The sequence below is a fragment of the Erpetoichthys calabaricus genome, chromosome 10, assembly GCF_900747795.2.
Source record: "Erpetoichthys calabaricus chromosome 10, fErpCal1.3, whole genome shotgun sequence".
In the NCBI taxonomy this organism is placed as follows: Eukaryota; Metazoa; Chordata; class Cladistia; order Polypteriformes; family Polypteridae; genus Erpetoichthys; species Erpetoichthys calabaricus.
The window spans coordinates 119,358,889-119,384,465 of record NC_041403.2 but is presented as its reverse complement, the minus strand read 5'-3'; the positions used below and the strand labels follow the sequence as shown (position 1 = coordinate 119,384,465).

Below are 25,577 nucleotides of genomic sequence, written 5' to 3'. Positions count from 1 at the left end.
AACAGGAGGATATGACCCTTTCAAGCCAATTATATGTGATTGATTTTAACAGGTCATACAGGTATATTTGTATCAGATATATATTGATGGCTATTCTGAGTGTGTAACTACCTTTGTGAGTTAATTTAATGCTTAGTGTTTGAAATAGTATTGCATGCCTTACTTAGTGTGACTCTCAGTCTTGGGGATGATGATGATGTCATGATGTGTAATTCTTAAAGCAAGAATGCGTACTGGAAACATGTGACGGTCGTGTGCGCTATTAACCGTGTCAATGAATCACACCTAATTCTTCCGTGCGGTCATGCTGAGTAGCTACTAGTGTGCCCGTGTGAGTAAGACCCCCCAACATGCGGAGTGAGTGATATGGTGTGTTGTGTATACATGTACACGTAAAATCTGTCTGAGGAGTAGTCTGCTTGAAGTCCATCCAGTCTTAGAGGGAAGATATATCCGTAAGCTTGAGAGTTGAGCGGTGTGTTAAGTATAAGCTTCAGTGAGAGCGCTTGTGCCCATGGAGCTGGGCGTGTCCATAGAACCAAGGAACCAATAGAGCGCTTGTTATTTTAATATTGTACACAGCCCTCACCTCACTTTGTGTACGGCGGATTTGGAAGCGGAGACTCGCCTGGATGCCGAGAGCGAACGGCGGAGAACAAGCAATGTGCGACTCGTAGAACAAACCTCGAAACAAGCGAGCTAGCGAGCGGCGAAGACATGGAGGTGAGGGCGAGACGTCTCGCACGGTTACTATTCCCCCTTATCGAAAAATGTTTCATGTTGCTTTTCTTAACTCTCTGTATTTATTTTGATCTGAAACACCGTGTTACTCAGTAATAAGAATAACATTGAGTACAGAGCAAGTGTTGTTTTGTGATTTTGTGCATGATAGGAATAAAGTCAACCCATGTCATTCATGTTGTCGGGAATGATGTTACGTTTTATTATTTTCATTAGAAGTGTACAAAGTGGTGATGTTTACGAGTTTTACATTATTTCGTTGCTATATTGATGCCTGTATCACACGGTGTATTGGTATCTCTTTTTGTATTTGTGGTGTTCATTTTCTCTGCAGTTTTATGTTGGTTAATTTTGTTAAAAATGAATTGTGTAAATTGTACTCTGCGCTGCCAGCAGAGCAGCTTGCTTGCTTCTAAGAATGTTTACTCAGGTTGCCAGTTCTTTCGTGTTCGCCCTGTTTTCTGAAGCCTTGTTTTTTAGTTCTCTTCAGTAGGGTTTATTGGACCATATCGAAAGTTGCAACATTTCACGCAGGCTCAGTCAAAAGTGTTCGCTTTAGCGTGCAGCGGTGTCTTGAGAGGAGTTAGGGAGCCGTTTCATCCCCGCCTCAGACGGGGCTACTTGACAGAAAGGTGTACAGTACGTTGTTCCCTAGTAAACAAAGGAAAGTAACATCCCAGTTTTCAGCTACACCTAACATTGGACACCGTCCATTTGCTTATTATCTGGACCAGTTCATTCACTGAGACAAAGTACTGTATGTGAAATAGCGCAGCCATTTTTAAAAGAATAATAGGGAGTTGATTCTGATTAATAATACCTTTTAGATAAGCATTGATAGCAGCCAACTGCATTGTCACATCCTCTGCAGTTTTGTAAAACTGACATATTTTTGTGTTTATGACGATTCCTGATTGAACAAATTGTAAAAGAGCATAATGAAGTATTAATTAAACATTTTCTACTGTACTTTTTGTACAGTTGTAATGCCTGTTTAATATGTATTTAATGTTTTGAAGCATTGGTGGGATACTGGCTAAAATGAATGATTTAAAAGTAATCATTTGAAAACTCGTAATTAGATTAACACTCACCTCATTTTTATGGCAGTCCTAATTTTGGACAAGTGCAGCCATGTTGTTAACTGCACTTTTAAACATAAAGGTTTCTTCACACCACAACAGGACCATCTAATTGAAGGGTCTAGATAGCCTTTATTTATTTAGTTCTGTAACAGGAACCATAAATTTCCAATGAATAGATGATAACAAATTTGTGAAATACCAACGAGTTCCTGAGGACTCTTGCTTCATACAATAACACAAGCTAAGTTCAGGTTTTCTGGATTTGTCAGAAGCTAGGTAGCCTACTATACATTAAAGATGTCAATTTTGTTCAACAAGTAGGAACCTTTTCAAAGCTCAAAGGACCAGTTTCATATGCAAAGAACCCTTCCCCCAATAAAATGGTACTTTGTCAAGCAATGGATTAGTGAGGAACCACACAGATCCAGTAAAGTGCCATTTAAGAAGAATTAATTTTTAAGAGTGTAGATGAGGCCATCTTTGTTCATGTAAACGTGGTTCAGGTTCTTTTTAACGCCAAAGTTAAGTAGAGCATATGGAAGTACTGATACTACTGTCAGAATTGTTAACAGTTTAACTGTTCCTGTTACTTAATGCATAAAGAAATATAGTACCATCTATTTTCTGGACCAATAATGGCACCCAAAGGCCCGAGGCGGGAAGCAAATATGGATGGATACCCTCAACACCTATTTGTACAGCATCAGATTTTTTTGGTAATCTGCCTAATCTGTGTGTGTTTGAAATGTGAGAAAAAATCAGATTAGTTGGAGAAAGCCCACAGGGGCATGCATAGAACGCACATATGATAACTTAGGATCAGTGGATCTGCAACGTATAGTAGCAGTGGTAACCACAGCAGCACAATCCGCAACAAAAAGCCAAAGTGTTCAAACCATTCTCCTTTCAAAAGTACCCTGAATGTTAGAAAAAAATAAATCAAAAGAATTTGGAATAAATTCAAGAAAAGGCACAGCTTACAATAGAATTGTAGAGGAACAGCAGTTTATCTACAAAATTCAGAATATGTGAACATCTACAATCTTGTTAATGCAGGTGATCCTAAATTCACCTGCTGGACATGAGTGTTGTTCAGAGAAGATACCAATAAGACTGTGACAGCATTGAAAAAAATATTTTCATAACTGACCAGAGAGAATCTGCAAATGTGCTAGCGATAGGCTAGTCATTGCACAAATATGACCACTGTGAAACAGTGACTAGAAAAAAACAATTTGACAGCTGACAAAGTGGATGCAAAACCCTGCCAGTAAAAATGGAATATGGTGCACTCTGAAAAGATTGGAAGAATACTGTATGGTCACGTAAAGCAAGAATTGAACGAATATTCCCAAACTGATAGTGTCAGGTTTAAATATAAGAGTAAATAACACTCTAAGACATCACCCATGTAAAACATTGTGATGATGGCAAAAAGTCATGTATTTGGAAAGTTGCTTATTGGCAGAGAGAAGAAATCTTCTGAAAATGGAAAGAAAATGTATGGTTAAAAAATAAAACAGGTAAATCCTATAGGAAAATTGCCTCACTTTGTAAAAATCTTGGTTTCTTCTTTCAGCATGGCCATGTCCAAAATGCACAACAAATACAATATTAAGTGTCTTAGAAACAAGCAAGCAAAAGTCCCAAGAGTAATTCAGTAAAAGACAAGATTTGGATCTAAATGTCCACTAGTGACTCTATTAATCCTGAACTAGCTTGTCACTAACAGTGGACATACTACTCAGTCCAGAGGAGCAAATATGATGTTTACTCTTTGAATGAAAGTGTGCTAAGGCACTTTATATTATTATATATTATTATTATTATTTATATTATCATTTTTAGTATATTATTGGCTGATACTTTTTCAGGAAGTGGCTGGAATGGAAGTTCTGTTTTGTTTTCTTTCCGTGTTGTCTGTATGTGATGGTTACTTAAAATTTGTAAAATGGCTATAGTAAATCTGCTATGCATATACTGTATCTTAAGCTAAAAATGGGAAACCTGCAAAACATTTTCAGGATGTATCAGCTGAGTACTTAGCTTCTTTGGCATCATCGGTTCAATGGCTAATTGTTATGCTGTGGTTGAAGAAAACCCACTTTAAACTACAAAGTCAGACACCCACTGCATCATTTCATCACATTATCACTTACAAGTGATATCTTCCAGATACTCATTTCAAAACTGGAAAAGGAGAAAATAACGGGACACAAGCTAACATAGATGTGTACATAAAACAATAACTGCCAGGATCTTCTCATAAATTATTTCTTAGAAAAAGAGCAATCAACACATTATACATGTTTTTTTACTGGATCCTGTTTTTATGTTTGGTAGGCTATGTATGTGTATATCAAGGGAGGTGTTCTTATAGTTTTGCCATATCTTAATACATATTAAGTTGCAGTCATCATAGGAAAGGCAGTTAAGAAGAACATGATGTTAATAAATTAAACATGCACTATTTTCTACAAAATGATCTTATATGTTTTCTTTATTGTCTTTCAAAGAAGACTTCATCACTCACCAATAGAAAATACCAGTACCTTGCGGACTGCAAGTGGAGTTCTCTCTCACTCTGTTACTCTGGTCCCACCCTTCTGCACAGCATTTCCACTATGTAGTGCAAATGGACAAATTTTGAAATTTGCAGACAGTAGGATTAAACTAGGAAATCATGTGAGGTTGCCCTCCTGCAGCCCCTTCCAGAGGTCATATGTGTGCCTACAGTCCTGAACCCCACCCTTTCATTAAAAGGACAGACAAACTCCAAGTTATCTACTCATTGTTATGTTTTGCTCCATGCTGTCCCCCCATTATAAAACTATCTCTTTATGGCAATGGATACAATTTGCTGATATAACAATGCAAAATGTTTTTAGCACAGTCTCAGTCTTTCTGATTTTCTACATTCATGCAGTTGACAGTTTGGTCTAGCTAAGTCTCATTTCAACCAAAAAAAAAAAAAAAATCTCTTATATATATTTCTCTCTGCGGTGGGTTGGCACCCTGCCCGGGATTGTTTCCTGCCTTGTGCCCTGTGTTGGCTGGGATTGGCTCCAGCAGACCCCCGTGACCCTGTGTTCGGATTCAGCCGGTTGGAAAATGGATGGATGGATATATTTCTCTTCTGGTTCGTCCTGCTTCCACTTCAAAACCGGTCCCGCCCACACGCAGCCGACACGGCATTTCTCGATTCCTATTCGTCGTCTTCCATGTCATGCACTATACTGGCCTGCTGAGCGTAATACATCCAACAAATACTCGAAGTGTTGCCACAACGGTAAAGTAGCTTTACCACCCTTGCGGGAGCCACCTGTGTCTTTACAACAGCTTCTTACACAGCAAACATCAGAAGCTAAAAATTATTGTGAACACAACTCTTCTGTAGCATTTGCTTCCATGGGTGCACAGATAACTCAACCTCTTGGCCACGGACCATACTGTTTTAAAATGCACGGGCAAATTTATCACCAAATCTCTCTACTATACGCTAACACTTCTACCTCTCCAGGATATGGACAGTTGTATGTTTTTGACACAGCGCAAGCTACTGAAGTACGCTTACAAAATAAAGCAAACTCTGCATGCGGCAAAAATGTACTTCTCCAGCTAGATTTCATGCTCAGAAACATCAACCCCTTCGCTAAATCATACAAACACATGCATGTAATCGCTCAGTCCAATCCAACAGCATCTGTACGAATGGTTTTCAAGGAAAACCCTAGGCAGGATTTATGATGATACAATGCCCCGGCATGTCACACCGATGTTGCAGCTATTTTCGTCGGAGAAGATGGCAAAACGCCTGTTGAAAGGGACATTTGCATCTATCCCATAGGCAACTCCTGTAAACAGATTTCTATGCTCAGTATGAATTGTGATCCTATGGTTTACCTACCTTTATTCCCTTATGGAGACATTGGCTGGCACAAAGATTTACAACATGTTCCCGATAAAAGAACCGGCAAGCAAATAAGGCTTACTCAATGCCAATTTTACGCATACAGATTAGCAATGAGGAATACATTTAGTATTTTGCACTCCAGCGGCAAACTATTCCAACAGTACGTTGTAGATGCATATGCTAAAACAGAGGGCGCATGTCTCAACTATCTCAGATTACATCAACAAGATCTGGGAACTATCAGACGCAAATGCTGAAAATAACAATGTACGTGCTGGGTGGTGTACCGGTTCATACCGAAAAACGTTTTTTATTTTTTTTATGATATGGATTTTTCTTATACCGCAACACCGGTTTAAATTGCCTAAACGACATTCGGAACGTGGCGCAGCGGGAAACTGTTCAAGTGGGGACCTTTTTCACTGCTACACCGCTAAACACAGATTTGTTGCACTAGGGCTCTTTTTCACTGCTACACCACCAAATAGTGGGCAGTAGCATAGGAATACTGCGTGGTGAAAATGGACAGAGAGCCTGGAGATACTTTAGTTTTAAAAGGTCAGATGTTTAAATACTGTTTCTATACTACTGGATAATACTGCAAGCCAAGTTGTACTTGTTTTATTTGTTTTCAATACAGTGTAATGTACCTGGGTACTGTGTAATAGTGTGACGACATGTTTTCAAACCCCGTCATAAGTTATATAGCACATTAAATGTTTTGTGTTAAATGATTCTTAAACGGACTTCTTCTTGCACTAAGAGGAGGCGCCGCCAGCAATCGCCGCACAGAATACATTCACTTCATGATCTTCCTGCTCTGTGAACATTTAGAATGCTAAGATAAATACTTGATATAATTTTCATGGTGAAATGCATTAAAGCATGCATTAATCATATGGGGGCACGGCGGCGTGCCTGCCTTGCATTTGCATGTTTTTCTGGTAGGTTTACTCGGCGCTTCAGTTTCCTTTCAAAGTCATGTAGGATGTGGGGTTTTGTTGTGCTATATTGACCCTGCTAGTGTATGTTTTGCTTGTATTCATCCTTCGATGGGCGCAACTCTGAATGGACGGCATAATTAAACATGTATAACGAAGATATTTTTTAAAGTTCTGAACACTCCGTGGGCTAAGTTTATAACTAGTTTTAATTTCACAAAGACGTTTATCGTGTGGTGATTGGTTATGTGGAGAAAGAAAAAGGACGGATAGGAACTGGGGTTTTGGTACGTCAGATAGAGACAGAACGCGTGCAATAAAGAAAGCCCGCTCAGAAGAACACGCATTGAATTCTGTGTTCGTGTCTCCGACCACCAGATCACAAACCCAACATTTACACAATATTTAAGTTAAACCTGTGCGATAGCTATTCATACATCCAATTTTTTGGAGCCTCGTCACACCTGCCATAAAGGTCTCTACACTGAATTTACACCTGGGGACCCCTTACTGCCAGGGAGCAGCACTACCGCCTCCCTACCATGCTTGTTTAATACCTGCTTTAATGCATTTCATCATGAAAATGATATCAAGTATTTATCTTAGCATTCAAAATTTTTAGAGAGCAGGAATATCATGAAATGAATGGATTCTGTGCGGTGATTGCTGCCTCCTCTTTGCTGCCTCCTCTTAGTGCGGAGGAAGTCAGTTTAAGAAGCATAGTGATTAACAACTGGGTCGGGGAACACAACACAAAGCATTTAATGTGCTGCATTAACTTATGATGGGGTTTGAGAAAATCAAGTAAATTAAACATTGATTTTAGGATGAAGTTTAGTTTGTGACATTCTACTTTAATTATTAAGTAAACTATGAAAATAAAGTGGAAATGTTGACTTTAATCTTGACATAAGTGTCAAAATTAAAGTGGAAATGTCGAGAATAAAGTCAGCATGTCGACTTTATTCTTGACATATACTGGTAGTTTGTTTTTTTTCTTCCCTCTTTACTGTATTTTTTTTTTTCACCGTGGCCCTAATGCACTTCCATAGGGCTATACCACAAATAGCATTATACAGTAAATGCAAGTTGCAGTTATTTTATTTATGTATGTAGCTTAGCTTGAAGCAAGGTCCATATTAATGCAGTTTACCTAAATGATGGTACAGTTGGTAAGGATGTCATCACAAAGTTGTACTTGTTTTATTTTATTTTATTTTAATTTGGTGAATACTGTGTAATGCACCTGGGCTTGAAGTCTTGAAGTAATAGTGCAGCTATCAGTAATAATACTATTATTTATTTTATTGTTATTATTTATTAGTTTAAATATTATGCAGTTTATTGATGGCAAAGTTGTTGAAAAAGTCACTTTAACGTGTCAGTGGACAGAGATAGTTAACATTAACAAAGTGTAGTTGGTTCACAAAAAATATTTACTATTTATTACTTTTCTAAGACATGTTCAGTGCAATGCAAGTTTTGACAAGCACCTCTGGATATTTTACTAAGTCTAAATGCCTCTTTGGATGGTTGAAAATATGTTGTCAAAATCATAGTTTAAGTTTTTGCAAAATTTGTTCAATAAAAAGGTTCTATATTTTGACAGCAACTGTCATGCAATGTGATTCCTTCTCTTCATTAGTGTCACCCCCTTGAAAACTATCACTTTATGGGGCCATGCAAACCTGTATTAATACTTGTGTGCACATCAAAATGTTTTTTTATACAATGTACAATTCTCATAACAGTCTAACAGGTTATTCTTAGCCAGTCTACTGCAGTAATTGGAGTGGAAAATGTGGTTAACATCCACTCATGCATGGGGAAAAAAATACCGTCGAATACCGTGAAACCGGGATAATTTAGAAAAATACCGTGATATAGAATTTTGGTCATACCGCCCACCCCTAACGTGTAGGCAAAATGATCATATTACCGTCCAGGAAGTCCAAGATACATGCAACAAAACTAACAGGATGCCATGGCCATAATACGTAAATTCTGAAAGCCTGATTTATTTATCACTTTCACATGTAGTCCTGCTTGGCCGGAAATTCTACATGCACACTGCGTCTTTCAAGAAGTATTTATTTCTTCTTGATTTCTGAATTCCTTTATCACCGTTTTCCATTCCTATTCTTACACCGGGCATCGGTTAGTATATGTATAAATTGTGAGGTTTCTGAAATCTTTTAGGCCCCCCCCCAATGGGACGCCACGACAAAGTCCGTCCCGAAGTGCGATTGTTGTATCTGTGGGAGATGACTTGTCCATTGCCAAGGCAACCACAGGCTCAAAGCGCTGCAGTGGAGCACTGAGGAAGCAAATCTCAGCTGATCGTGTTGCGCTATAAGCGCCTGCCATCGATGGGTGATGCAAGGAACCTTATAATTGCAGGGAACAGTATTATTTGGCCACAACCCTGCCTGTATGCTGTGTTTGTGTATAGGAGAGTGGTAGATCCCTCTTCAGTAAATACCGTGCTGTTACTGTTTCAAGCTGAATAAAGCTGGTTTTGATAAAATTACTGAGTCCCAGCCTTTTGGGTTGCAAGACAGGGACTCATATCTCACACGTCAAAATATAATAAACTAGCGATGGTAATGAAGGTTTGCACTGTGTGAGTCTTTCTTCTCATGGACTGAATATCATAGTTACCATGATAGTATGAACAGAGGTATTTATATAATTTTATTGAAGTATTTTTGGATTAGAGTGATAATTTGAAACTTCCTCATAAATAATTGTGCAACTGTAAATCTGTCATATGAACTTATTAAGAACATTTTAGGATAGACAGATATGACAACAGTTCAGATATCATAAGGGACATAGATCATGTAGTGTAAATTACAGAATACAGAAGATGGCAATTGAAAATACAAAGGGAATTAAATATGGTATGCCTTCAATCAATGAAACAATATTAAATACTGTAAATGCATGTTTTAATGCATATGAAATTGAAGTAAGCCTGAATGGTGTGCGTATGTTTAATTTTTTAGAACATTTTTTTTCTAATTTTAGGGAAATAAACAATTCCATTGATTTTTGAACTCATTTTGGGATAGTGTAGTTGTTTTCTGCATATGTTTGTTTACAAAAGAAGATCAAGATAAAAAAACATGTATTGGCAGAACTTAAACCAATAGATAACAGTCAGACATGTTACTGTCTACTCTATTCTGTAGCCGCCTTATTCTGGAACAAAGATCACCCTTTTCGACTAATAAATGAATTTTTTAGGTGTTTTTCACAATTAAACATTTCAGTGAGGTTTAAATTTTCTGGGCCTCCGGACCATGAGATTGTCCATTTTTTTTCATAGGTTGTAAATGGCCAAAAATTTCTTATCAGTCATTTAGTGAGAAACGTGTTACTTCAGTTCTTTTTATCAGGAAGCATTGTCTTGTTAATTTATTCATGTGTTATTTTAATCATTACGAATATTACCATTTAATAATAGATTATACCAGTGAACACTGCTCTTAAGTTCCATGTCAACCTGTCAGAAATGCTTTACATATGTTGGAAACTCAGAAAATACAATTATGCTTTACATAACATCAGATGGTGATGTGAGTGTTTCTGCCATTGCAGCAGGAACAAAGACTGTGGTGGTGATTTGCCTCACTGTGCATTTTACAAGTAAAGCAAACAAACATATGAGTCCAGGTCTTCTGGTATTACAACAGGACACAGACAACAACAACAACATTTATTTGTATAGCATATTTTCATACATATGATGTACAGTAGCTCAAAGTGCAGAACAGATACAGTGGAACCTCGACCCGAAGTAATTTCCCCTATAGAATTGTATGTAAATACAATTTATCCGTTCCGGACTGTATGAGCTGTATGTAAATATATATATGCTCAGTCTCGCTCTCGCACTCTCTCGCTCGCTCGCACAGGGAGAGACTGAACACGTGCGGAAATCATCGGCGTGTACGAACCGGAAGGGAAACTGGCTTCTTTGTCACCCGAGTGTGTGGTCGTGAACAGATGCAAAAGTTTGGCAAACTTTTTGGTTGTAACCCGATTTGTACGTGATCCGAGACGTTTGTGACCCACGGTTCCACTGTAGTTCACTACTGTAAAATATACAAGCTCCAGTTTTTGAAAAAGGTATTAGTTGTACTTGTGGTAAACAAATGGCTATATGAAGACACAATATTCACTATACTTTTATTGTGTTCATGTGCTTCCTTTACATTAAGTAATTTCATACCATTGCTGTCTCTTTAGGACCATCTTTTAGACTGTTCTGCTATGCATGCATATTGACACTTTTAGGCCTATAAAGAGCCTAATGTAGGTGATGTTATTGTTTTGTAGAGTTTTTCAGGTGAGATGTTTCTTGATTTGCCTTCTTTTCAACATCTTGCATACAGTTATTGATAAGCTTCCCAGCTGTACTACAGTCCTACTGCAGCTCAAATCCCATAATTTCTCAAGCTTCTAATCATGTGATCCATTACCAAATACTGACTGGAATAGCATTTTCCAAACTCCTTTTAAAAATACCTTGGTTGTTATGAGAATCAAACATATAAGAAATATAAAAATAACTTAACAGTGGTACGCATATGCTGATATGGGTTTATTTTTTTTTAACCTAAATGAATATTGTGTTTCCTGATCAAATTATTCCCAAATTTGATTTTGTGTGCCTCACTCCAGTATGTATAGTAGTATTTTATGAGGATCACTGACATTTTTGTTTTCCATAAATGCTTGACTTCTTTTAGCATTTCAAAATATTCTGTACAGCATGTTCTTTATGTCCACATTGATGTTTTGTTTTGCTTTTATTTGTGCTGAAATGGAGACAGTTCACTTGTATATTGAATGATATACTGTATGTACAGTATATATACGAGGGGTATTCAATAATTTACCAAACTAACTATGAAAATAAAATCTGATGGTCAAACTGAACTCATTACTTTTCATCATAATCCCCCTTGACTTCAACACAGTTGCCTCACTTTGTCTCCAATAATTAAATTCTTTTGGCATAGAAGGGTTCATCTTGGTCCTCAGGCCAACCTATTATCATCTGGAAATTACTGTTCATGTTGAAAGAGAAAAAATCATGCAGGGCCAGGTCTGGAGTACTCTTCAACTCATGGTTAAGCCCTATGAAGCCATATTCCCTGATAGTGGCCTTTGGTTTTTGGAATTTGTGGAATGGTATGTTTGTTGTGAAGCTGTAATACACCTGACAGTTTCCTGGGATGTTTCTGTTTGATGGCCTTATGTAATGACTTCATTGTGGAAACATAGGTTTGTCCAGTTATGGTTTGTGTGGTATGTATTCCAAAAGCAGAACACCCTTTGTATTCCAGAAAACTTGTCATCAAGACTTTCCTGGTCTACTGCTGCACACAAAATATTTTGTATGATTTCAGGGTCATGGTGGTGAACCCACATTTCATTCCCAGTAACAATTCATGAGAAAAAGCCAATGGAATTTTCTCCAAGAATATCCAAGTTTCCCTGGTGACATTCTTTCTGATCCAATGTCAGCATTTGGGGAACCCATTGGGAGCTGACCTTTGACATCATTAATTGAGTATGGATAATTGTGGAAAATGTGCCAGTTGAAGTGACTAGTTCATGGGTTATAACATTAACCCTGACATGATGATCTTCCATAATAATGGATTAGACTTTTTGGCACATTTCCTATTGACTCCCTATGCCATTTAAATTGCTTGGTTCAAAATGTCACCTAATAGTAGAAAGGTGCATCATCACCAGGCACAATAATGAACCTCTAGTAAATTTCCTGTGTTTTTTTCCCCTAATTTGTAAATAATTTAATGATGGAACAATGCTCCCAATTTGTCAATTTCTGCATAGACTTGCAGGTTGATGTGTTTGCCATGCCTTCTCTCTGAGTGCTTGTTATGAAATGACTTTAAATTGCATGTGTGGCATTCTAAGACATCACTTTCAGTGACAATTTCAGATCTGTACCACAACTACATCACATGATACTCAGGTAGTTAAATTATTGAACACCCCTCTCGTACGTCCAAGTGCGGCTACAGTATGTTTACATGGTATGTCTAAATATCCATCCATCCATCCATTTTCCAACCCGCTGAATCCGAACACAGGGTCACGGGGGTCTGCTGGAGCCAATCCCAGCCAACACAGGGCACAAGGCAGGGAACCAATCCTGGGCAGGGTGCCAAACCACCGCAGGACACACACAAACACACCCACACACCAAGCACACACTAGGGCCAATTTAGAATCGCCAATCCACCTAACCAGCATGTCTTTGGACTGTGGGAGGAAACCGGAGCGCCCGGAGGAAACCCACGCAGACACGGGGAGAACATGCAAACTCCACGCAGGGAGGACCCGGGAAGCGAACCCGGGTCCCCAGGTCTCCCAACTGCGAGGCAGCAGCGCTACCCACTGCGCCACCGTGCCGCCCCCATGTCTAAATATACGCCATTGTATTCTCAAACGTAAAGAATGTGCATGTTCATGCATTCATTCATTCATTCAAGAGAGAAGAATGTTCTCTTCCAGGATCACTCTGAAGGCAGGCTGAACCAAATATAAGGAGAGAAAGACTGAGTATTCACAGGTCTTTTGTTTCTATGCGCTCTTTTGGCAGAATTATATAATTTATTTGCCCCATCTTACTTTTTTGTACGCACCAGTTGCAGTGATGTGGTGTGATTTAGTTTTTCCTGTTTTACTCCAGTTATTTAAAAATCTTTGTTGGCATAGTTCATTAAAATTTTTTCGTTTTCTAATTTTTCCTCATTTTGCAGGCACATATTATGTATCCAGTTAATCATCTCCATCCTTCAGGTTGAAATGACTGCTAGCTTTAAGTAGCTCACACAATGACATTGTTTAAGAGAAAGCAGTTAATTTTATCCACTGTATCTTACGGCTGCTTCCTGTGGAGCACATCCCTTATAACATTACTGCCACATATGTGCTGAGCACTCCGCCACATGCAGTTCCTTAACTGGCCTCTACTTTGAATATGCAACAAATTGTGATGCATATCCGAATTCCCTTTGCGATAAGTAAAGGAGGCTTTGTATTAAAGGTTAAGTAATAAAGAGGTTATATTCCAATAGACAAACAGAACTAATGGATGAAAATCCTAAAAAGCAGTTAAGGTCAATCAGAGCTGCTCATAGGAGTTATTGAGTCCACATTTAACTTCCAAAATAGTGCCCACCAATCCTTTGGAATTTCCATTTGTTTGCATTTTTGACACTACTGATTTTGTACTTTTAGGACATCAAACCATTAACTTGAAGTCAGTTTACTATTGGCAGTTAATCATGGAACCTATAGAAACATTAGAGTTGGAGGCAGCATCTTTAAAAAGTTTTTTTTTAACCTGTGAATACCACACCAGATTTGTTAGTATGAAGTGAACAGATAGTACTGTTAAGGGATATAATCATCTTAACCCCATAATAAATTATTTGAATGCAGACTGTTTTCTTTAAATATTTATTTATTTTTAATGTTAGGGAAATAGATACTATATGTCAGTATGTATTATCAAGAAAACAGTACGAGAATTGCTGTAAACAGATATCTCTTTGAAACATGACAAAGTAAAAGCAATATACAGTATCTGTAATTATGAGCTGGACTACTTTAGTTTACTCAGCAGGCAGTCATCCATTTACAAGTAAATGAGAATTGTTGCATAACAAAAGAAATTGTGAGATATTAGTAATCACATGAACTAACGTCATTATTGTGTTTGTTAGCTCTAGTAATTTCATTCATTTTTCATATATTAATACATAAAAAATATGGAAACCCATTGGGTACTGACTTCTGACATCATCAATGAGCATGAATGATTGTGGAAACTTTTTTCTACAACATCAAAATTCTTTTCCATGTAAAATTATCTTTTGGGGCGGCACGGTGGTGCAGTAGGTAGCGCTGCTGCCTCGCAGTTGGGAAACCTGGGGACCTGGGTTCGCTTCCCGGGTCCTCCCTGCGTGGAGTTTGCATGTTCTCCCCGTGTCTGCGTGGGTTTCCTCCGGGCGCTCCGGTTTCCTCCCACAGTCCAAAGACATGCAGGTTAGGTGGATTGGCGATTCTAAATTGGCCCTAGTGTGTGCTTGGTGTGTGGGTGTGTTTGTGTGTGTCCTGAGGTGGGTTGGCACCCTGCCCAGGATTGGTTCCTGCCTTGTGCCCTGTGTTGTCTGGGATTGGCTCCAGCAGACCCCCGTGACCCTGTGTTCAGATTCAGCGGGTTGGACAATGGATGGATGGATTATTATCTTTGCAAAAATGTCTTCATGTATTAAAGCAAACTATTCAAAAGCATTTTCAAACCACAGGTTTGCTTTCATGCTACTGGAAGGTGCAAGTTGCTTAAAGTCAGTCACATATAATTTATCCAACAGCTAGCATGCAGCCTAATTAGATGGTGTGCAATTAGAATAAACTGAGGTTTTGGGTTCAAATCCATGATGATTTTATAATTCAGGACCCTTGTGTGGCATAATATCCTAACAGCCGCACAAGTAACATACACCATGTACTGTATTTCTTACTGTTTTGGTATATTGCATTCTTTTGGAATAATGACCTACTGTAGTTTTTGTAATTACTGTTGAACTAATCGTTAACTTCAGCTAAACATCTGAATAACAGACCCTAGGGCCTTCCCTCTGTTGACTTTGCCATTAAAATGGGTGGCACTGGGCTATTCTCATGATTCTGTCAGCGATCTTGCGTCCAGTCTTTATTGACGTATTTCTTTAAGGTGGTGGAAGGAACAAAATTACAGTTAGCCTTCACTATAGTTACTTCTGTTAGTTTATTTATATAAAAAAACCTTTGCAAAGCCATATAGAAAATTATCACCTTAACTATTTAGAAATTAGTTGTCAATGGATAATCTGTGGATATGTCCTAGAAGGTGACATGTGACAGTCGCCTCAATCCAGAATGATTAAATTATCATTTCTGTTTCTTTATTACTTGTCTTTAAATAACACAACCTTCGTTTTCTTTACATGGAGATGTAGGCTATGATTCCGTTAACTTTATCAGGTCTATTTTATGATCATGTGTATTTTCAGTTGTCATAATGATGTCATTGACAGATGATTTGTAAATGTCTCTTAAGTATCAAATTTAGTATCAATCATAACATGTCAGTTTAACTCTGCATAGTTGATTCTTGGAACTAGAGTAATGTCTATGATTGCCGTTGTTACTCCATAATATTCATAATAGAATTGTTTTGACTAAGGTGATGTGTGCCCTGGCAGTGTTTTAACCAACCTGGTGGAGGAGTGAGGGGAAGTGAGTCTTTCTAAATGTAGAGGATGATAATGTGACATGTTTGCAGAACAAGAACTGTTGTCATCTGCCATTCATTGACAGGCGAGCCTCCTGTTTCACAATAAAGCTGACACAGACTGTATGTCGTACATGTTCCTCTTAACTCTTTCTTATAAATATACAGTATCTATATATGAGAAACACAAACAAATATAAAGATTTTGAGCACAGAATGGTGATCCTTGTGTAACTGATTGCAAAATAACAAAAGCTATTCAATTTTTAGTTAGTCAGAATGTCTTTTCAAACATGGAGGTACTGCCGGTTATGAAGTCACTGAGGCGGAAAGGCCGGGTCCAGGAGCCCCAAGACCAAAAGTGATGCCATATGCCCTCAAGATGTTGGTTTCCAGAAATGCAGAGGGATGGAAAAGAGGAGGTATTAGAAGGCAGCATTAATGCTCGACATGTGGTGGAATTACAAGTTTCCAAGCCCTGAAGGTAAAAAATTAAAGGAACACTTTTTAATCCGAGTATAGCATCAAGTCAATGAATCTTCTGGGATATTGATCTGGTCAGTTAAGTAGCAGAAGGGGTTGTTAATCAGTTTCAGCTGCTTTGGTGTAAATGAAATTAACAACAGGTGCACTAGATGGGCAACAATGAGACGACCCCCAAAACAGGAATGGTTTCACAGGTGGAGGCCACTGACATTTTCCCCTCCTCATCTTTTCAGTCTGTTTTTTCACTAGTTTTGTATTTGGCTACAGTTAGTGTCACTACTGGTAGCATGAAGCGATACCTGGGCCCTACAGAGGTTGCACAGGTAGTCCAACGTCTCCAGGATGGCACATCAATACGTGCCATTGCCAGAAGGTTTGCTGTGTCTCCCAGAACACTCTCAGGGGCATGGAAGAGATTCCAGGAGACAGACAGTTACTCTATGAGAGCTGTACAGGGCCATAGAAGGTCCTTAACCCATCAGCAGGATCGTTATCTGTTCCTTTGGACAAGAAAGAACAGGATGAGCACTGCCAGAGCCCTACAAAATGACCTCCAGCAGGCCACTGGTATGAGTGTCTCTGACCAAAGAATCAGAAACAGACTTCATGAGGGTGGCTTGAGGGCCTGACGTCCTCTATTGGGCCTTCAGCTCACTGACCAGTACTGTGGAGCTCAATTAGCATTTGCCATAAAATACCAGAAATTGGCAGGTCCAGCACTGGTGCACTGTGCTTTTCACAGATGAGAGCAGTTTCACCCTGAGCACACATGACAGATGTAAAAGGGTCTGGAGAAGCCCTGGAGAACATTATGCTGCCTGTAACATCGTTCAGCATGACCGGTTTGGTGGTGGGTCGATGATGGTCTGGGGAGGCATATCCATGGAGGGACGCATAGACCTCTACAGGCTAGACAACCGCACCTTGACTGCCATTGGGTATTGGGATGAAATCCTTGGACCCATTATCAGACCCTATGCTGGTGCAGTGGGTCCTGGGTTCCTCCTGGTGCACGACAATGCCTGGCCTCATGTGGCGAGAGTATGCAGGCAGTTCCTGGAGGATGAAGGAATTGATACACATTGACTGATGCTCGCCTGACCTAAATCCAATAGAATACCTCTGGGACATTTTGTTTCGGTCCATCTTACTCCAACAGGTTGCATCTCACACTGTCCAGGAGCTCATTGATGCCCTGGTCCAGATCTGGGAGGAGATCCCCCAGGACACCATCCGCCGTCCCATTAGGAGCATACCCCGACATTGTCAGGCATGCATACAAGCACTTGGGGGCCATACAAACTACTGAGTACGATTTTGAATTGCTGCAATGAAATTTAGGCAAAATGGACTAGCCTTATACACACACACACACACATATATATTGTGAATTTCCCATTGGGATTAATAAAGTATCTATCTATCTATCTATCTATCTATCATATATATATAAACTGGAAGGGTTTGTGGTGAGGGTTTTCGAAATGTTTTCTCTGCAATTTCTTGTTTGGTTTATACTCAATAGCATTATGAGAGCTGGAAGTCTGGTAAAAAGCATTCCATTTTTTGCAGTACAGCAGGTTCAATATAGGGGAATTTTTTGTGTGGTATTTTAAAATAATACATTTCCAAAGTGTGCACTGCTGTGAAGGCAGTTGTGGCAGAGGTTTATTTTTTTTAGCAGGATCTTCCTCTGTGCTCACAAAGACTAAATATTGTTTTTATAATGAAAAGGTTGAAATTGATCTTTCAAACCCACAGAACTTTAGCAAATTTGAATAACAGTAAATACAATTAGCAACTTTTAATTTTTACCATTACTAGATGATTTGTGACTACATTACTACCTGACTGCAGTTGGACTTTGTTTTGAATTCATAGATTGAAGTTTTCAGATTCCTCCTCCTCACATGTGCCCAGGTTTATTTCTAGAGTTCAAGGGTATCCCATCAGGTTGACTACTGGTTTGAACTTGTTGTGGTGTGTGGTTCTCTTTCAGATTCTGTGACATTCCTTCAGGGCCTGATTCATGCTTTTTAAGCTATTAGATATCAGATACCCTTGGGTTTCCCATAATACAAAACCAAACAAGAGGCAATAGCCTCTTTGTGCCAAATAGTTCAGTATACAACTTTTTGTAAGTGGAGCATCAACATATGTCTTATTGTGTAATTTTGATTGTTGTAGGGCCCTATGGTTAATTGAATATTGTAAACTACAAATGTATTCATTAATTTTCTGAAGCAGATTGTTTCTTTACAGGATTGCAGGAAGCTGGTGACTATTGCACTAGCATCAGGAAAAGGCCATACTCAACCACTTTGAGCTAATTTAGAGACCCTGAGTAATGTTTCTGGTGGAAGATAAAACTGGAATGTGGACACAGAAATCAGCAAACTCTTTCTAGACAGAAACCAGGCCCAGATTTGAACTAAGGTCCCCTAAAATTTCATGTAGTAGCTTAGCTCTAACCAGTACACAACTCTACAAAAACATATGTATTGTTATATACAGTAAGTCATTAGCATCAATGAAAATTTACATTAATGTCAAGTGGCAAAGTAAAATAATGGTTAGTGCGCCTGCCATGCAGCTGTCAAAATCAAGAGCTTGAATTCTGTCCGGCTTATTGTCTGTATAGAGTTTTCATTTTCTCCTTATAATATATGTGGGTTTTTCTTGACATTTTTCACAAATCCCAGACACATATAGGTTTTATTGATTGGTACAGTAACTTTTAATTGCTCAAATGTGAAGGAGTGTAGATATGTGCAAAAGTGTGTTCTGTGAAGAAAAGTTGATTACAGCTGTCCTTTTGATGCTGCTGGAGTGAACAATGGCCTGCACAGCCCTGAAGTGAGTTGGAAAAATTGATTGATATTGATCGATACAGTTGATAATTTAATTATTACTAGTAAAATCATACTGATCTTATTTTGCAAAATATGTTGATGGGCAGCACATTTAGCATTGCTAATCCGTTAGGGATTTTCTGTGTGGAGTCTGCACATTCTCCCAGTGTTCTCAGTGTCATTGTGTTTTTTTTTTTCCTCTTGCTCAAAGATATGTGTATTAATTAGAGACTGTAAATTGCCTCAGTGTGGGCCCCAGTCAGCGGTGGTTCCCACTTTGTGCCTGAATGCTAAGCCAAGAACAAATATTTGTGTTTGAAAAATGGATGTATAAATTAAATTGTTCCTTTGATTAGAGATTAAAATATATTTTTTCTGTAATTCTTCATTTTTGGTTTAGTCCACAGGAGATCTGAAAAAGATGTTATTTCAACACTGTATTATTAATAAATCAGGTGGTCATCATAATGGTTTGTACTGTTGCCACCTTCCCGTAAATGGTGTCGTTGAACCTTAATTAATATAACATGCCAGTTCCAAATGTTTACATCTAGTTGAAATCCCCATTTTGTGCTCTTCACTATTTTTTACAGGCTGAAATTAAGGGAAGAGACTCTTGCCGTGCTGGCTCAACAGCTGTTAGGTGGACCAGCTGTCAGATTGACTGGACTTTTCTAAGAAGAAAAGCATGTGCTAGAAACTCGGCTTTCTCACAGCTGAAAATCCCTCATGTTACACGCACCACCGTTACTACAACCCACCCCCCATTCCCCAAGCAGAGAGTGCACAAAAATACACACCCAAGCCAAACAATCTGCCTTCTGTATTAAGACTTGACCAAGCTAGCTCATCGCCTGAGTCTATTGTCAGCTGGGTTACAGTTATTTATACTTCACATTCTCTTCTTCCCTGTGACAAACACTAAATGTTGCTATGTCTGAATCGAGACATCCCTTCCAAGCATCCTTACAAGCAACATTCTGTTAGAGTCTGGCCCAGTCCTGATCACAAGCCTTGTGTTTTTGGCTGAATACAACACTTATTTCTGAGGTCAGCAATAGACTGTTGCTTCATTAGTTATTTTGCAACAGACGGATTAGAGAGTTCTTGCTTTTCTTTGAGAATGGGAAAAGTGTAACTAAATACTTTAGCAGAGTACATGGGATTTCTGAGGTCTCATCTGATCAGACCGTGAATTTCCATTTTTAGGATTAATGCTATTGAAACCATTTGAAATGGTTTGATTTGGAAAAGGGATAGATTTGACATACTTTTACTGCCATTCAGATAGTTTACAAAATAGTAGCAAGCATAATGTGGTAATGGAATAATATGGTGCCACCAGCTTAGTCAAATGTAGAGATCTTACAGATGCTGACATTCACCCCAAAGTATCTTTAAATTAACTTTATTCAGAGTGCTTCAGAAATGTGAGTAAATTACACTCCAGCCTTTATATACTGTATTAACATCATCTGTCTAAATTAAAATGAAATGGTGCTACCAAAATGAAATCCTTTGATTTTGAAGGTTAATGTGAAATCATATCAGCCATATATGGTTGGGCATCTTTGCTCATAATTTGTATTTACAGTAGCTTGGCTTCACAGCTATAGTTGCAGCTCATTTCCATTTTGCTTTTTGGTGTTTGAAAGTTGCATTAGCAGTAGCTGCAGTGCAGACTTGACAGATGTAATGCTACATAAACCCACAGCTGAATTTATTGTAGCTATTTTTTGATTGTATCAGTGGTGCTTGAGGAATGAAAAAAAAAATCCAAAAATTTCTTAGTTTGATTTGACTGACATCTTCATTTCCCCACAATTTAAATGACATATATTCAGATCTTGTTATTCATTACTCTTCCCTCGAATGTTTAGTAAGCTGAATGAACTGTCCTCTCCAGGACCTTGGAGCTCATATTCCAACTCAGTCACTGTCATTGTGGAGTTTGCATGCACTTGCCTTGTGTTATCTACGTGATCTATTTCTGTTGGTCCTTTCAAAAACGTGCACATTCAGTTAAATGGTTCAGTGTGAGTATGTGGGTGAGTGTGGCCTGTGACACAGTCATGTTATCCAGGATTGTTTCCTGTCTTTATTTCAAAATGACCAGAATAAGTCTACATCCCAAAACAATGCTAATAAAAAAAGTCCTTCCATCTCTGTATTTTCCTAATACATTTAATGCAAATTTAGGTTTGCAGTAAATGGAAGCCTATTCTGGCAAAATTAGGGGCATGGCATGAACAAATGCTGTACAGGGTACCAGTCCAAAACATATGGTACTAAGTCATAAACATTGATTCATACAGGTTTTTACAGTAGCCATTTAACCTATCAGGCATGTCTTCAGTATGTGAGTGGAAGACTGGAATACTTGGGAGTAAAACAAACAATGGTATGGGGAGAAGAGACAGACTGGAAATGGGCTGGGTCTGCTAGAGCTCCCAGACAGCAGAACAAACCTGTGAGCTGCTATGCAACTGTAAAGGAAACAGTGACTTTGAAAATTGGACTGCAAAACAGAATTAAACCACACTGCATTTAATTTTCTTTTAAGTGTTTTCTCAGACAGTGTAGTAGCAATGTGACATAGTATATTATGTTTAGGTTATTTTTGAATCAAGTGCAGTTTACCTCACCTTTCATTTTAAAAATGTAAGAATAATTGCAATGATTTGAGTCTTAATAAAATGTTTAGTTGTTCGCAAGCTGTTTTCTGTGAGGCCTTTTGCTTTCACTATTTTTGCCTTCCATGGTGGTGTAATTAAGTGTATAGGTGTCATTATTAATGTTTGTGTTTGATTTAAAGAAACAAGGAAGAAGAGCACTTTAGTGTTAGCAGAATAATTCATTGCTTTCAAATATTGGGTCAGCAAAGAATTTCCCTTTTTAAAACAGCTGTTGAAATTTTAAAAGATTGGTTCTTATAATAACAATGGGAGGAAGGTGGTAGACCAGTCCAAAAGTTGCAACATAAATCGCACCATACATTGATCAGACCTGGAGAAGCAAAAATAACAACCAGCACCTGATGGCAGAGTTCACAACATGGCACGTGCACTGCTCAGCTGGATGAGCCCACTGCAGACATCCTGAGTGTGACATTGTTTTTAACTGCTTACATGGAGTAGTGGAAAGAGTCGTGTGTCCAAGTATTAGTGCCTCTTGAAGATAAGAGGAATCTGCAGAATGGGATCCCCAGTTGCAGCACTGTTTATTCGAGGTTCATGGATGAAAAACAAAATCAGTAAAATAATCTTCAGCTTTATGTAAACAATTATTTATGGTAGCTTCGACCGTCATAGTTCTTTACAACAGTTCTTTACATATATGTATACTGTAAGCCAGTTTGAGTTCACATCTACTTGAGTATGTCTAGACCATAAAGCATGAAGTATACTGCATTTTACACAGAGATGAACTTTAACAGGTTTTTACAGAGAAAACACGCATTCATTAAATGTAGTGAATTAGTATGCTTACCAGGCAAGATCACCTCAGATAATTACCAAGCATCATCTTTTGGATTTGGCCAAAATTAGATGGGATTGTATATCCCAAGGAGCATCGTTTGTCATTGTGATGTTGTCAGGAAAATCTGGATATTTTTGAACTCTTTTTGTTAATAAAACAAATTGTTTGTGGTATTTCTCAACTATGAAAAGAAGAGTTTTATTTATTTTAATTTAATTTTCATAAAAAGTGGTATGGTAGGGCAGGGATTAGCATAACTGACCCACAGATCCAGCATCCTGAGTTCAAGTCCTGCACACAGTCATGTTCTTTGTGTCTATGTGTGTGTTCTTCCTGTTCTTACATGAGTTCCAACATCCCTAAACACATGCATACTGGATTAATTGGTGAGTCCAAAATAGCCCAGTATGTGTGTTTGTGTGTGTGCATGTGCATGTGCATGAGCTAAGCCTGTAATAGACTGAAACCCTTTTCAAGAATGTTTCCTGATTTGTGCCCAGTAGGTAGCAAGATAAGCTGTGACCATCTGCAATCCTGACATGATTTTAAGAACACTAAGTTATTTTTATTTGCATTAAGGGACTCCACTTAGTTCTCCATTTCTTGCAGATGAGATGAAGGGTATCTCCTTAGTCCCATACAGCTGGAGAGTGAAAGAGAAGTGATGTCTGTTAAGCCATATTTTTTTGAATACCATGGTTTTTGAAGGTCTATTTTTTGACAACCTGACAGAATTTGTATGTCTTCACAGAGAACTTTCCATTCATCTAATACAGTGTTTTATTACTATTATTATTATTATTATTATTATTATTATTATTATTATTATTATTATTATTATTCATTCATTCATTCATTCATTAAAAGATCTGAGGCAGCAAAAAAAAAGGACAATAATATGTACAATTTGAATGATTTCAAAGCTAACAAGAAATGATGACAAGAGATCCAGAAATAGAAAAAGTGGATCTCCAGACCTGTCAAAAGTAATGCCCTCATAAGAAATACTGCAAGCCTAACAGTTGTAGTCTGTCCTGTGATTATTGGGTCTAGCCATTTAGATTTGAATTGCAAAAGTTTGAATTGACTTTTTATATAAAAACCTTGACGCCTCTGACTTATTTCTTGCAATTTCCCTTGGGATCAGCAAAGTGTCTATGTATTCATATGTAGTTGCATCTGCCAATGCAGTTATTTTTATCATCATTCTACTTCTCAGTCACATAAATGTGTAATTACTTTTCATGTTAAGATGTGATTGATTTACACTTGTGATTGGCTGGCAAATAAAGAAAACTGCTGAAACTGTCTGCAATTTGTGAAGGAGATCAGTAAAGATTAGAAAAAGATTCTTAGTAAAAATATACTATTATGTATATATGTCTTGCATGCATGTGTGTGTATACAGTATATAGTAGATGTTTGTGTGTACAGTATACGTTTTTGTGTGTGGACCTATTTATCTAGCACTGTTTTTGATAAAAGATTCATAGGCAGCTTCATTCATCAACTAATAACTGGTAAATGTTTAGTGAATAGGAATTGATTAACAATATTAGAATAAATGACCTCTTCTTTTTGAAGAACATAAAATACAATAAGATAATCATGTAATAGTACAACTTTAATAAGCTTATTATCTTATTCTATGGTTGTCAGTAGGCAAAAAGAAGAATTTTGTATTTGATAAACTGAAGCCAGCTTTAACTGTCAAGCAACTCCTGTTGGCTCAACATTGGCTTAATTTTCTGATAGACTATTAGAAGCCTTGAGCAATGTGTAGTGGTAGCCTGCCGTCTCTAGAGCACCCATAAGTTCACTTTGCTCAGCCTGAACAGGTGCAACTTAGCACTGAGCAGGGGGTGTAAACCTCACTGTGCAAAGATGAAAAGATCCCTTTGTTTCTTAGAATTAGTTCCCTGAGAGAGGGCACACCATGTAAGGTGATGGAGTAGGCTGGGTGTTATCAGCTGGACTGGTCTGCACAGTCACATCATGCTTACTTTCCATTTTTAACAAATGAAAAAAGAAAAAAACAAACAAGTTAAACAGCTGAAGGTCAGCAGCAAGTTTTAAGGGACAACCAAACAGCCTGACTACCCACACTCATTCCTTATGTCCACTTGCATTTTTTATAAAAATTGCAGAGAGTATATTTTGTGGCTAGCCACTTAGGTGGAATACTTACATTTATGCCATTTTGTTAAATTAAATCAAGGCAGCAAATGATGAGGAAATGGGTTTCTGAGAGATCTGTTCTCTGGAAATGTTATTCAGTGAACTCTATTTCAGAAATTAGCATATTTGGCAAATAAGAGAAATAAGAAAAGAAGGCAAGTGCTGTCAATTTATGTTTGAGACATTTTTCACCTTATCCCAATCAGTGACACTAATTCTTACTCTCCTTCTGCGGAGCTATTTTTAATTATCCCAGGCATACAATTTCTGGTCACCTGATATATGAGACATTTCTGTGGAATGAAAATTTTTTGTGAAGGCAACTTGTAATATTTTATTTTTACCTATAAATTTGGAGAGGTGCTGAGGAGGATTCTAGATTTTATTCACTGTTGAAGGCATTAAATAGCTGTTCTAGGCCTCGCTTTTTCCTTTCTTTCTTTCTTTTTCTTTCTTTCTTTCTTTCTTTCTTTCTTTCTTTCTTTCTTTCTTTCTTTCTTTAAGATAGTTGCTCTTTAACAAGTGTAGCGTCAAGATTTTTCCAGCTGTCAGGAAAAGTTAAGATGGCTTACT

General features: G+C 38.0%; 1 protein-coding gene across 1 annotated transcript in view; it reads left to right on the top strand.

Moving 5' to 3' along the window:
* Window positions 1–611: 611 nt before the first annotated feature.
* The window catches only part of cass4 (Cas scaffold protein family member 4), a 75,542-nt gene continuing 50,576 nt past the window's right edge, over window positions 612–25,577 (top strand). The window contains exon 1 of the mRNA XM_028811821.2: window positions 612–723. Coding sequence (XP_028667654.1) covers window positions 718–723 — 6 coding nt within the window. The 5' untranslated portion in view covers window positions 612–717. The remainder of the gene's footprint in view (window positions 724–25,577) is intronic.